Raw genomic sequence first — 11,481 nt, 5'->3', positions numbered from 1 at the left:
ATTAACATTCGATGGATTTTTCCGCGTGAAGTGAAACTCAACGTTGTAAACGAACGAAAAAATCAGCAATCGAATAAAAGGACTGGTTATTCTCCAAAGAGGCGAGTATATTCATGTGATCATGTTGACAAAACTTTGCTGTTTTTGCAAGATATTTTTTTCTAGTAGTGTTGACACTGCAGCTTTTTTAACCTCAGAGCAGCCTTTTGAGCTCATTTTTTGGTCCATGTTCGTTATTTCCCTTGGAGTTTTATTTTCTAATCTCATTCCATTTTGCTTCATTTAAAAAAATTTGATTCTGAGTTAAAAAGTCAGTCAAACAAACGTCTTCCAACATTGTATCGTTGGCATAAACAACTGACAAGTTTTTCTCGCATATATTTCTGACAATCTTGACAGAGAACAAACAAAAATACTTAAAACAGTAGGATATAAGCGCAAAGATTAAGATGTGTGAGTAATTTTCACTGAAAGTCTTTTCAAAGAACGTTAAAAGCGAATGTAAAATTAAAGTATGATTCCATTTTCATCAAAACAAAGTTTACGCTTGTTTTTTGTGAATTTTTCAAAGATCGTTGTTTAGTTTATTTCTGTACTTATTGCTATGAATTATCACAGTGCTTTTTTTTATTTATTACTCAAAGATATATTTCATGCAAGTGTGTTTTTTGGTTAGTGTATCCATTTTCTCTGAGGTTTATAGCTTACGGCCTTCTTGGTAAGCAAAATTTACTAGACAGTGACAGTGCCGATAGCGCGCGTTGGCTGTTCACAAACCGTTTTGCCTCGATCATCTTAAAAACTAAAAACAATAATAAAAACAGAAAATATCATTTTGAGCCATTTAAATTCCGCTTTTATAACACAGAGGGCAAAATGTTACTTAAACTATCAAGGAACTTCGTAAAACAGTCAGTAAAACACTCATCGAAGGCGCAAGCAAACCAATGAACAAATTATTTAATTTTTTCGTAGCGTCCAAAACAAACAAAACCGACGAGAACAGTTCCCATTAAACACATGTAATTAAGAGAGAATACAAGTTTAATTCAGGAGCAAACTAACAACGATAAATCAAATGTTAGGCATCAATTAATTGTTCACCTGCGCTGTGAAGCTTCCTACCGCTTGGAAATCACACGAACAAAGATCGATACTAAAATAGCAAACGATGGATCCAAAGAAGGAACTTGCGGAGTAATTTCTTCCTGCTCCTTCCTCCCATCAAAAGGACACTTTCATGCTCGGTTATCGTTCGTTGAAAGCACTTGGATCCCATGACTGATTTCAGTTTCTCAACCAAACAAAATAAAATCAATCCGATCCAAGTCTTTAGCTTTTGACACAAATAATCTTTTGCTGTTTCTTGTGAGAGACACCAAAATTAACCTTTAGGAATTTCCCTCCTAGCTGCAGCACTTGATTTCCATGTATTTTTGGTACAAAGAACCCTTAAAGAGTCGAACTTCGAAAGAACCTCAAAGAACTTGTTTTTTTGGACTCAAAATGCAGAAACCAACAAAATGTAAAACTGTCGTGCTCAGCCAATCAGGAGCGAGTATTTTCGGGATTAAGTAATTTTACCCTCGGCGAAAGGAAAATTACGAAAAACTGCCCTCTGTTACAACAAATCAGCATTCAGTAATTTTGCCCTCTGTTTTACATTGTTATTGTTGATGAGCAGTTAGCTGCATATGCATTAAAAATGTACTATATAACTGCAGAATTGATGAGGAACTCATAAGGTTATTACGTTCATAAAATAAGCAGACTTCTATTGTGGAGCTCCGCTTTTAGGCTTGGCTAAATATATATATATATTAATTATATTAATAATGATGATAAAGATGATGACGATAATAAAAAGCATAAGATTTGCGTTTATAGTTGGGTTTACAAGAAAATAAGCATGTTGGTTTCATTCACGGAAAAAGTTCGTGATAAACATTGTAATAAAATTATCGCACACCAAAAACAGGCTGGTTATTAAAAAATGCGAGCTTCTTGTTGCAAGTATATGTTAATTTTTTTTCCGACTTACGGCTTTTCGCTCAGTTGAAAGTAAGGAACAACTTTTAAATTTCATATTGACCTTCCCCTATCATGAATAACGTTGCCTTACGGGGAAAATTTGAACTTGTTGGCTCTGGTACGTTTTAGATAGTCCTCGAAAGCGCCTTGTTAAGACCGCAGTCAGCCTTGCGCGATTTCCCTTTGGCGTGGCTCGATAAGGTATCGTTGGGAACCTCTCCACCACCCAATGCCCAAAGAGGAGGGATAAACTGGACAGATGGTCATGCCCGAAATGTCACAAGGTGCAGTGAAAATTGAAGCCCGTGCAAAAATTAAGTCGATCTCCGACTCAACATCACTTACGCCGACAGACTGTGTATGTGCTGAGCGGATGCTTTTCGACATGAAAGCAACGGGAGGATAAGGGCACTTTTTTCTTTTGCTCGACTTTGTTTATCTTGTGAGCACTGTTCCCCAGCAAACCTCTGAACAGAGCAATTCAAATCCATTTCATGTGTTATCCTGAAGGACAACGTGGCTGCGTGATCATCTGTTTGTTTAAAAATTTTGAATGGCGCGATGGTTATTATATCATAAGGATTGGTTCACCTTTGGTTTTCTTTAGTGTTGAGCACTACCGCCTTTTCCTTCCCATGATTTTATTGCTACTTTCCTTCATTTCTTCCATTAAGTTTGCTCGTTCGTTTTCTTTCTTTCTTTTTTTCCTTTCTATCGTTCCGGCTGCTTGTCTGTCGGTCGGTGGGTCTTTCTTCCTTAACCTCTCTCGTTCTTTTTGGCGTTTTTGTTCATTTGTTTTAAGAATCTTATATCACAGAGTATCTTTTTTAACAAACCAAAATTATTTCCTTATCCGCAAAACTTGTGTAACACCTGAAAGAATATTGGTAATCAAGCCTTCATTGTAAGGCGTGTGATATGCCACTGCGTGACATACTCGACGTATTCGAACAAACGCAATTTCTTCCACTAAATACAGGAGAACGTGAGGGATTCAAGGCTATAGAAAGACCGTTCGCGCAAATACCGCAACGGGTGGTTACACCGGCAGCAATATGATGTCAATCAAAGTAAAATTTAACTTCCGGTGGAAATCGCTTACGTCCCAATTTCTCGGCAAATACTCACTCTTTTTCGAAAATTCTTTTTTTGGTTGTAAGAACTTACTGGGAAGTTTATTTTTATCTAAAAAAAATGAAAATCCAAAAATTTTCTTTCTGAAGGTACACGGTAACTTTAACTAAAGGTTACTGACGGGCACCTCTCTGCTATAGATTAGGGAAAATGTTTTATTTTATCTTAATCTGTGAAAAATTATACCTTAATTCACGATTCCCACACGCCAAAGTATGACTGTATTCAAAAGTGTTTTGTTTCCGTCAGGGGATTCCCCAGCTGGGTGCTCACTGGTAGATTCGCATATTTGCTTGCGACAATGTTTTCAGTTTCAAAGGTGACGATTAAGACCCCATTTTAATAACTCCGAAATTTAAAGCAACTGAAAGGTTTCCCTGTAAATTGGATATTTTGTGTTCCACTTATTGGAAGAGCCATAAATGTTTGGAATTTGCGAATTTCTCTTCATGAAATCAGGGATAGAGTTTATTTAACGCACTATCGACATCTCATTGTGTCGCTTCACGTGATGTGACGAGCAGTTTTCTAACATGTTATTTGAATATTCCACACTGGGCTACACGCCGACCCGATATAAACTTATTGCGCACTGCCTTTGTCGAGTCAAAATATAAACAGCGAACGTTCTCTTTCTTACCACCTAAGAACTTTTTTTAACTAAAGGTCAATAAGGGCACCCTTTTGTTATTGATTAAGGAAAATGTTTTATTTTATCGCAGTCAGTTAAAAATTATACCTTAATTCACGATTCCCACACGCGAAAGTATGAATGTATTCGAAAGTGTTTTGTTTCCGCTTTTCGCATCAGGGGATTCCCCAGCTTGCAGCTGGGTTATCGGTGGTAGATTTGCATATTTGCTTGCGACAGCGTTTTCAGTTTCGGAGGGAAAAAGGCCCTGTTTACAAAGACGGAATTTAGAGAAACTGAAAGGTTTCCACCTGTAAATTGAATATGCTATTTTCAAATTCTTGGAAGAGGCAGAGAGATCCGGAAGTTTCGAAAGCAGCTAAATAATTGATATGGAGTCAGATACTTGAGATTGAAATATATGATTTCTCGTTATGAAATCAGGGATAGAGTTTAGCGTAGTATCATCTCTACTTTCAGTTTATCTGCTTTTGGACATGGTTAGCAAATATTACAAATTTTGATCTCAGAATATTAAATTATAACACGCGTCAGCAAGTCATTTTCAACAACACGCGTACCGAGGTTTGTGGTAAAACAATACTGAAAGCATAAAGGCCTGGAAAGTGCAACGTTGCCAAACTCCAGAGACGGGAAAACCCTCCTTTAATACTTCCCGTCTGTTTTGGTCATAACATTTAATATCGACATTTCCGCCTCAGCAAATAAACAATGCATTGGGCATAGAAACGGAAAGTGATATGAAGGTCATCGAATGATGCAATGCAATATTTAACCACTGTGAAAACTATAATTAGCCATGCGTCAGTTTACCAGTAAACGTATAAATAGGAAACATCATGCTACAATCTACACAGTACGAAATAACATTGCCGCGCCGAGTGCTGTCACTCTACGGAGTTAAAAAACAACTGTTCAATGGGTAAGTATTGAATAATTATTCTGGTTACTTCACGTGCGATTTAGTGGGTTACTATGAATTTTTTTTTCGAGCTGCGTTAATGGTACCGAAAGAAAGGGAAAGAAGAGGTCGACATTTAATCATTGTAAAGGGTGCTTGTGAAAATCATATCAATTGCTTTTTACTGTGTTATGGCAAAAGGATCTTTGAAAGTCTAATATTTCATTTAATTTGAGTTCGTTGTCAGTCCGTTCACTCCAGTTGAACACAGGAAATAAAGTTCATGAACTTCACAACTTCCGCTACTCATGTTAATTTCCAGAAACCTGACATTCCAATACAGGAGAACAAAATTAACGTATACCTTGAAGTTTATACAGCGAACGAAATGCTATGTCGATCGCGGGTCAAGGTTTGAAATATGCTGGGTTTTTTAAATAAAAAATTGTATTTCGGATTCGGTAATGTTTTGTGTCATGGGTCTATGGCGCTGATCGCAGATTGGCGAAAATGTTTGACCCATAACTGCAAATTAGAAAAAATCCCACTGACGAAAAAGGACCACTAAATGGGATTAGTCCTTAGAAAGCCGGTTTTTGTAGCCAGTGTTGACAAACGCACTGAATGGTTGTCATCTTAATAAATTACGTAAAATGACCATTAAATTCAAAGCGAAAAACCTTTCTCGACTGCTTTCAAATGACGAGTTCTCCAATTCACGGAGGTATTGTGGCGCACAACACTTCCCTTCACGTTTTCTTTAGGACAAGATATCGACGAAGAACATGAACCAAAATTCGAACAGGTCAGCGGCTGTTACAAAATCTCTCAGGGTGATTCTCCTCCTCCGCCTACACTGATTGAACACTGCTGTCTGATGACACGTGGTAACAAATGGAATATCGAGGTTAAATGTCGACCGCAAAAACTGAGTCACGTTAAAGGAGCATCTCACCAGACAGACAGCTGGAGAAGCTTGAAGGAGGCGTTCCCTGATGCCAAAATTAAACACAAACACAACGACATTGAAGTGACCCTGCCAAGCCTGCAAGAAGACATTGAAATCGCAGCTTTTGGAAGACCAGAGAAAGATGACCAGAAACGAATGCAAATGGCGATCTTTGGAAGACAGCCATCGCAAGGACGAAACTGGAAGATTTGGGTTTATCTTGTAGATGATACAACAACAGCTTATAAGGTACTTTATAGGTCAGCCTTCTACACTAATGGTCCTATTATAACGGATAAGATAAGATAAGATAAGATAAGATAAGATAAGATAAGATAAGATGAGATGAGATGAGATGAGATGAGATGAGATGAGATGAGATGAGATGAGATGAGATGAGATGAGATGAGATGAGATGAGATGAGATGAGATGAGATGAGATGAGATGAGATGAGATGAGATGAGATGAGATAAGATAAGATAAGATAAGATAAGATAAGATAACAGATCCTATGCGACCACCAGTAGCCCTTCCCACCGAGCCCAAACCTGAGCTGCTGGTCATTGCGCTATTGAGTCTCTAGCTTTTCGGAAGCTGCACTGCAACTCATTAGGTATTCAGTTCTGTCAACATAAGGATTTATTCCATTTCAAATAAACGATAAAGCAATGCATTTTAATGCAATTTAAAGCATTGAAGACACTTATTGAAAATTTCAAATATAACAACTTTTTGTTATATTTATTAAACAGCAGGTTTGCCAGAAAGAAGAAGAAAGAGGTCACAAGTTACTTCAACCACTGGCTGGAATGTTTGTGTCTAACAGCCATGAAGATATCAGAATTGAATTGAGCGCACTAGAACCCGGATGGAAGATCAAAGGAAGCAAGGTGAAGGTAACAAAACATTAAGTATTAGAGATGGTATCCTCACAAAATCAGTCCAAGCTATAACAAGCTAGAGGTTAAAAGTAACCTTTTACGTAATACCATGAGAGGTAAAGTGTTCCTTTTCATTAATGTAAGAGCAAGCTCTAGCAGTGATGTAAGCAACTTACATATACATACATTTACTGTAACTCCCAACCAGGGCTTTTCCGATAAAAAAATTAGTAACTTAAGAATTTACTCAAAAAGTTAGTCAAGCTTTGAAAGGAAATCCAACCAACCAGCAGTTTCAGATAATGCGTGATTTTATTATTGTTTAATAAAGCTTTGTACTATTGAAGCAATTTCATTACCAGGTTACTCGCTATGTATTCGTCTCTCCGATTGCCTTCCCACACCCTTAACGTTCAACAAAAATGTTTGTGTCTTGACGTATAAGCCACATTTTTGTATCTAATTTTCGCCTTGGGAATAAGATATTTTTCTATATAATCGTACCATTGTGTTAACTGCTGAAATTTTTCTCAGACTATAAAATCAAAAGATGCGTGGAATTCGCCAGAAAACTCCACAGACTTTCCAAACTGCCATTTTGAAATCAGTCACGTGGACAAACGGAAGCAGTCATTCTTCCGTGTAATAACAGCTTCTCATGGAAAGGATACTGCAAAAGCGGAAATTGTGGAATACTTTGAACGAGTAAGTAGATGATCTTTATGTTGATCCACAAAAATAAGAAAAAGAAAAGAAACACAGGGGAAGCCACGATTTTCTTGTTTCAAATCTTCTTTAAAAATTTCAAGCAAAAAGAGGGTTATTTTCTGCCTTCGGGAATTTGATTGACATAATGGAAGACCAGCTAAGTTACAATAAAGGGTCATAAAGCCTGATGATTGATTTAAGCTCTGGAGTGGGTGACTATTAAAAGAACCTCCACAAAAGTCAATTTCACCTCTAGTTAACACTCTGGGGTCGATAAGAGATGATCTAAAACATGCTGTGCACTGCCTGATAAGAACAACAAATTAACTTTAATAGTGTCCAGTTTGCTTAAATTGCCATGTCATATATAACGACCAAAATGATAATTAATTAATCAAAACTCAACTATTTTTAACTACAAGATAACAGAGGTTACCACCAGATAGGACAAACGTAACTGAATAGTACGCAGCAAAATAAAATAACTTTATTTCTTTTGACTTTTAGGAGAGGAGTCAAAGACTCATCCAACCTTCGAAGAATTTACCAAAAGTGAACAACCTATGCCAGCCGCCCTGTTCGCAAGGTAAATAGAACCAGTCAAACGTTTTCTGGCATGTCTAAAGGTTAATCTAAATTAATCGGGATGGTGACGGACTATACAACTTTGAAGTCAGCGTTTCTTTTAAGTTTGGTGGTTATAAGCCGTTAATTCTTTGACTTTTAGAGTGCTCAAAAAAAAAATACAAAAGCCGCTAGTTTTATTAAAATGACGATCACATAAATAGTCTAATAAACAAGCTCAGCTTTGTTAAAATGGTCTGATTTGTAATGAACATTTTCCCTTTTTTATTATAGAGACAAGCGGATGGTTACCAACGCTATTATTTTTGTTTTCTTCCCTTCTTCTTCCGGACTTCCAAACTTCTGGCCAAAAAGGTAATCTTCTGCCTCCTGGTCTCCCACTTTGAGAGATTCAGAAATACTATCCAATAATGTGTCATCAATTTCTTGTAAAAGGTTCAGAAAAAGTGGATAAATCTCTCCAAGTGTCTATTTTTATTCAGATTTCCCCTTGAATAATATAAATTATCTGCTGCCCATCCCAGTACTAAAATTTTCTCAGCCCAATTAGGATTGATATCCCGGTGTCATCAAATCCAAGCCGCAGCAGTATACATATTTGCATAAGTTGTTGACGAACGGCACTGAAACCAGATTTATTGATGTGCCCATGCCTGATTGTTCAATATTGTAATTGAAGCCGGTTTTAATAAGTGAAGTTGGTACCCATGACTACGAAAAAGTGACTAAAGGATCTTGCAAAATATTTAATATCTGCAGCTAGACGACACCTGAAAATTTCATAGTGGCGGAATTCCAGCGCACTCAGAGATTTTCAATGTCCAACGTAGTCAGTTCGCGTTTGCCCTGGCTTTATTTTGTTTCCCCTCATCATTGCATTGGTTAATAATTTAAACACGCGCGACTTTCCCAGCTAAATAAATACGAAAACCTAAACTAATCGTTACATGTTCACACGAGTTGTTTACACGCAATTCTATCCTCTTTGCGTTGCCATTGATTCGTACCTTATATCCTAACTCTGTTGGAAACTACCCCTTATACAAATACATAATATAAGAGACTGATATCACTCTTATTTCCGTTGTTTGATAGGATCAGCGAACGCGCACCACGATCAACATTCCATGACAAGGAAGGCTTCACCACAGAATCTTAATTTTTCTGTTAACTATTCTAAAGCTCACCGTGATCTGATTCTCGGCCTTTTACACTGCAACGAACTCATCCGCGGCCACCCAATATTGATCAGCCAATCATAGGTCACGTGTACAACAAAGAAGTTTGGCTCTGGTAGTTTGCAAACCAATACAAAACGAGAACATTTCTTTAAATTTCAAAGTCTCAGTTTTTTCGGTGGCACTGGCTGAGGTCGTTGCACTGTAAAATGACTGAAAGTCAAAAATACATTTTTAGAAAAAAAAGAAAAAAAAAGAAAGAAAGCACAAGTTTTCATTAATTTTTCAGTTGAGGCCAGTTTTTCATTCGTTTGTCCTTTTATTGGTGGTTAATTTCGTCAAGACATTGTCAAAGTTGTAGTGGATCCACAGGCCTGTCGGTTCGTGAATCCACGGCAAGTTTTACAATGTTATGACGTAATTTTCCATTTTTTTTACAGGGATGATCTTATGAAACCTGAAATCAATTTGATATTTAGAAGGAACTTAAATTTCTGTTGAGAAAAAATGCAAAAATAAAACTGACAAGAAAGAGATACTGTCTTAGTTAACGATGTTGCTTGTTGTCTTCAATATGTAACTTTATAAAGTGACTTGGGATGTGAGGAATAGAAGGAAATTTATAGTAAATAAGTCGCTGTAACACTGATAGTCCACCACTTTTATTTATAGGTTGGGTCTTTAAGTCACCAACTAACATAAAAAAACCGTTCAGTGGACCTTGTCGAAATGTTGAAAATTTGAGCGTTCAACAGAGGGGCAACCCCGAGACGACAGACCAGCACACTCCACGACAAAAACTGTTTATATTATGACTCACTCTAAAAAAGTTTTGAAAACGGAGAGCCTGGATTAAGTATGATGCTTAAGAGAGGATGTCCTTGAAGACCGCGTGATATCAGTAAAATGTGGCACGTGCTTCAAAAATTCAAAATCTTCATATTTCGCTCAGAGATACCCTATGATAAGCCAACGAACGTAATATATTTTGTTTGTTCAAAGCTGGTTGTAGTTTCAAGAAAATTCTCAAAAACTGTAACAGGCGCCAACCGTCATAAGAGCGGATGTCTGTAAATATCAACCAGAGGTGTGCAATAGCGAAAAATTCAAGATTCTCAAAAAAAGTCACAACATAGCCCACGGTAAACTATTGCAAGAAATACATGTTTTACTTCGATCCGATAATTATTTTTGATGTGAGGCTATGATCTTGAATTCACCGCTCCTGGTCCTGGTTTTCGGTGTCTGACACCACATGTTGCGAAGACCTTGTTTTAAAAATCAAACCAGTTTTGTTCCAAACAAAAAACATCTAGTCTGATAAAGTACATAATTATGAACATCATGAATGGTATCTTACTCATCTGAAGTGAAAATTAAATATTTAGGAGATTTTTCAATATTTACAATTTTTTAAGCGATTTCTCGTGATGCCAAATTGACAAATTTGCGAGGCTAAAATCATCAACTGGTACATGGCGTTGAGGATAAAGATTTACACCACGTGAAAGAGCATCATTTCTTCTTATAAAATCCGCTTTCAAAACTATGGGCAACGCAGAAAAAAATTTTTGAGGCCGCGAATTACAAGTAGTACTTTAGTGAAATTTGAGCTTTTCTGTCACGGTATTCCGATGCTAAAACTCAGATAAACACAACATGAAAACGTTTCAAGCAACAATGGTTTTTTAATTCTTGCTACAGGACACTGCCTGTGCATGACCTATGCTTGTTAGACTATTTTCCTTGGTTTTCTATCTTTAAGGGGCAGTGTGAAAAGATTTTAGCGGAGTTCAAAAGCCGTACACGGGTCAGCTTACGTTGTCAACCGGTCGCAACACTAGTAAATATGGAATAAAATGAAACCAGGACTTCTTTCATTCAATCTTACTTTGAAAAAAATGGAGCAAATAGCTAAGAGTGCTATATAATTCATACCTTTGAGCGGCCACACTGGATGTTTAAGAAATATGGGACATCAGTATAGAAACATCGTAACACCTTACTGGCCGTTTCATACATTTGGTCACAAAGATTGTGTTACATACATTTCACCGGTAGACCGCTGACCTTGCACTTACGTACGCCCCTGTCCACGGGATAGAAATCGATGTTTCGTCCAGCTAGACCCCAAAGACAATTAATTATATAATCAGTTCAAAGTGAGATTACGGTTTTGGGTTACCACAATTTTATCTGGTTGCGTCTACACTCGCGCAGTTGTTTTGATTTTTGATAAAGTTTTTCAAATTTCAGTCTAACGTAGCCTGCGAATACAGCCGCCTCTCATCGCTCCCGTCCCCGAGGGGCGTTTTGCGAGGCTACCATGAATGCTACTCAAGGAGAGTTAAAAGCAATGTGACTGTCTAGTTCATCTGGATAAGACCCAATTTTCAATTTATTGTTCACACAAATTGTCTGTTGTATGATAGTTTTCATACGATAAAAGATAGTTCATCCA

General features: G+C 37.2%; 1 protein-coding gene across 1 annotated transcript in view; it reads left to right on the top strand.

Moving 5' to 3' along the window:
- The window catches only part of LOC146477345 (uncharacterized), a 19,762-nt gene extending 10,206 nt beyond the window's left edge, over positions 1 to 9,556 (top strand). Inside the window, exons 8-13 of the mRNA XM_085113548.1 lie at positions 5,483 to 5,916; positions 6,421 to 6,564; positions 7,084 to 7,254; positions 7,765 to 7,843; positions 8,116 to 8,196; positions 8,938 to 9,556. Of these exons, the coding sequence (XP_084969674.1) occupies positions 5,483 to 5,916; positions 6,421 to 6,564; positions 7,084 to 7,254; positions 7,765 to 7,843; positions 8,116 to 8,196; positions 8,938 to 9,104 (1,076 nt within the window). The 3' untranslated portion in view covers positions 9,105 to 9,556. The remainder of the gene's footprint in view (positions 1 to 5,482; positions 5,917 to 6,420; positions 6,565 to 7,083; positions 7,255 to 7,764; positions 7,844 to 8,115; positions 8,197 to 8,937) is intronic.
- Positions 9,557 to 11,481: the final 1,925 nt, after the last annotated feature.

Source organism: Pavona decussata, unplaced genomic scaffold (genome assembly GCF_977016875.1).
Source record: "Pavona decussata unplaced genomic scaffold, jaPavDecu1.1 SCAFFOLD_71, whole genome shotgun sequence".
NCBI classification, from domain to species: domain Eukaryota; kingdom Metazoa; phylum Cnidaria; class Anthozoa; order Scleractinia; family Agariciidae; genus Pavona; species Pavona decussata.
Note: the sequence above shows the minus strand (reverse complement) of the source record. Positions and strands in the feature narration are given on the sequence as shown.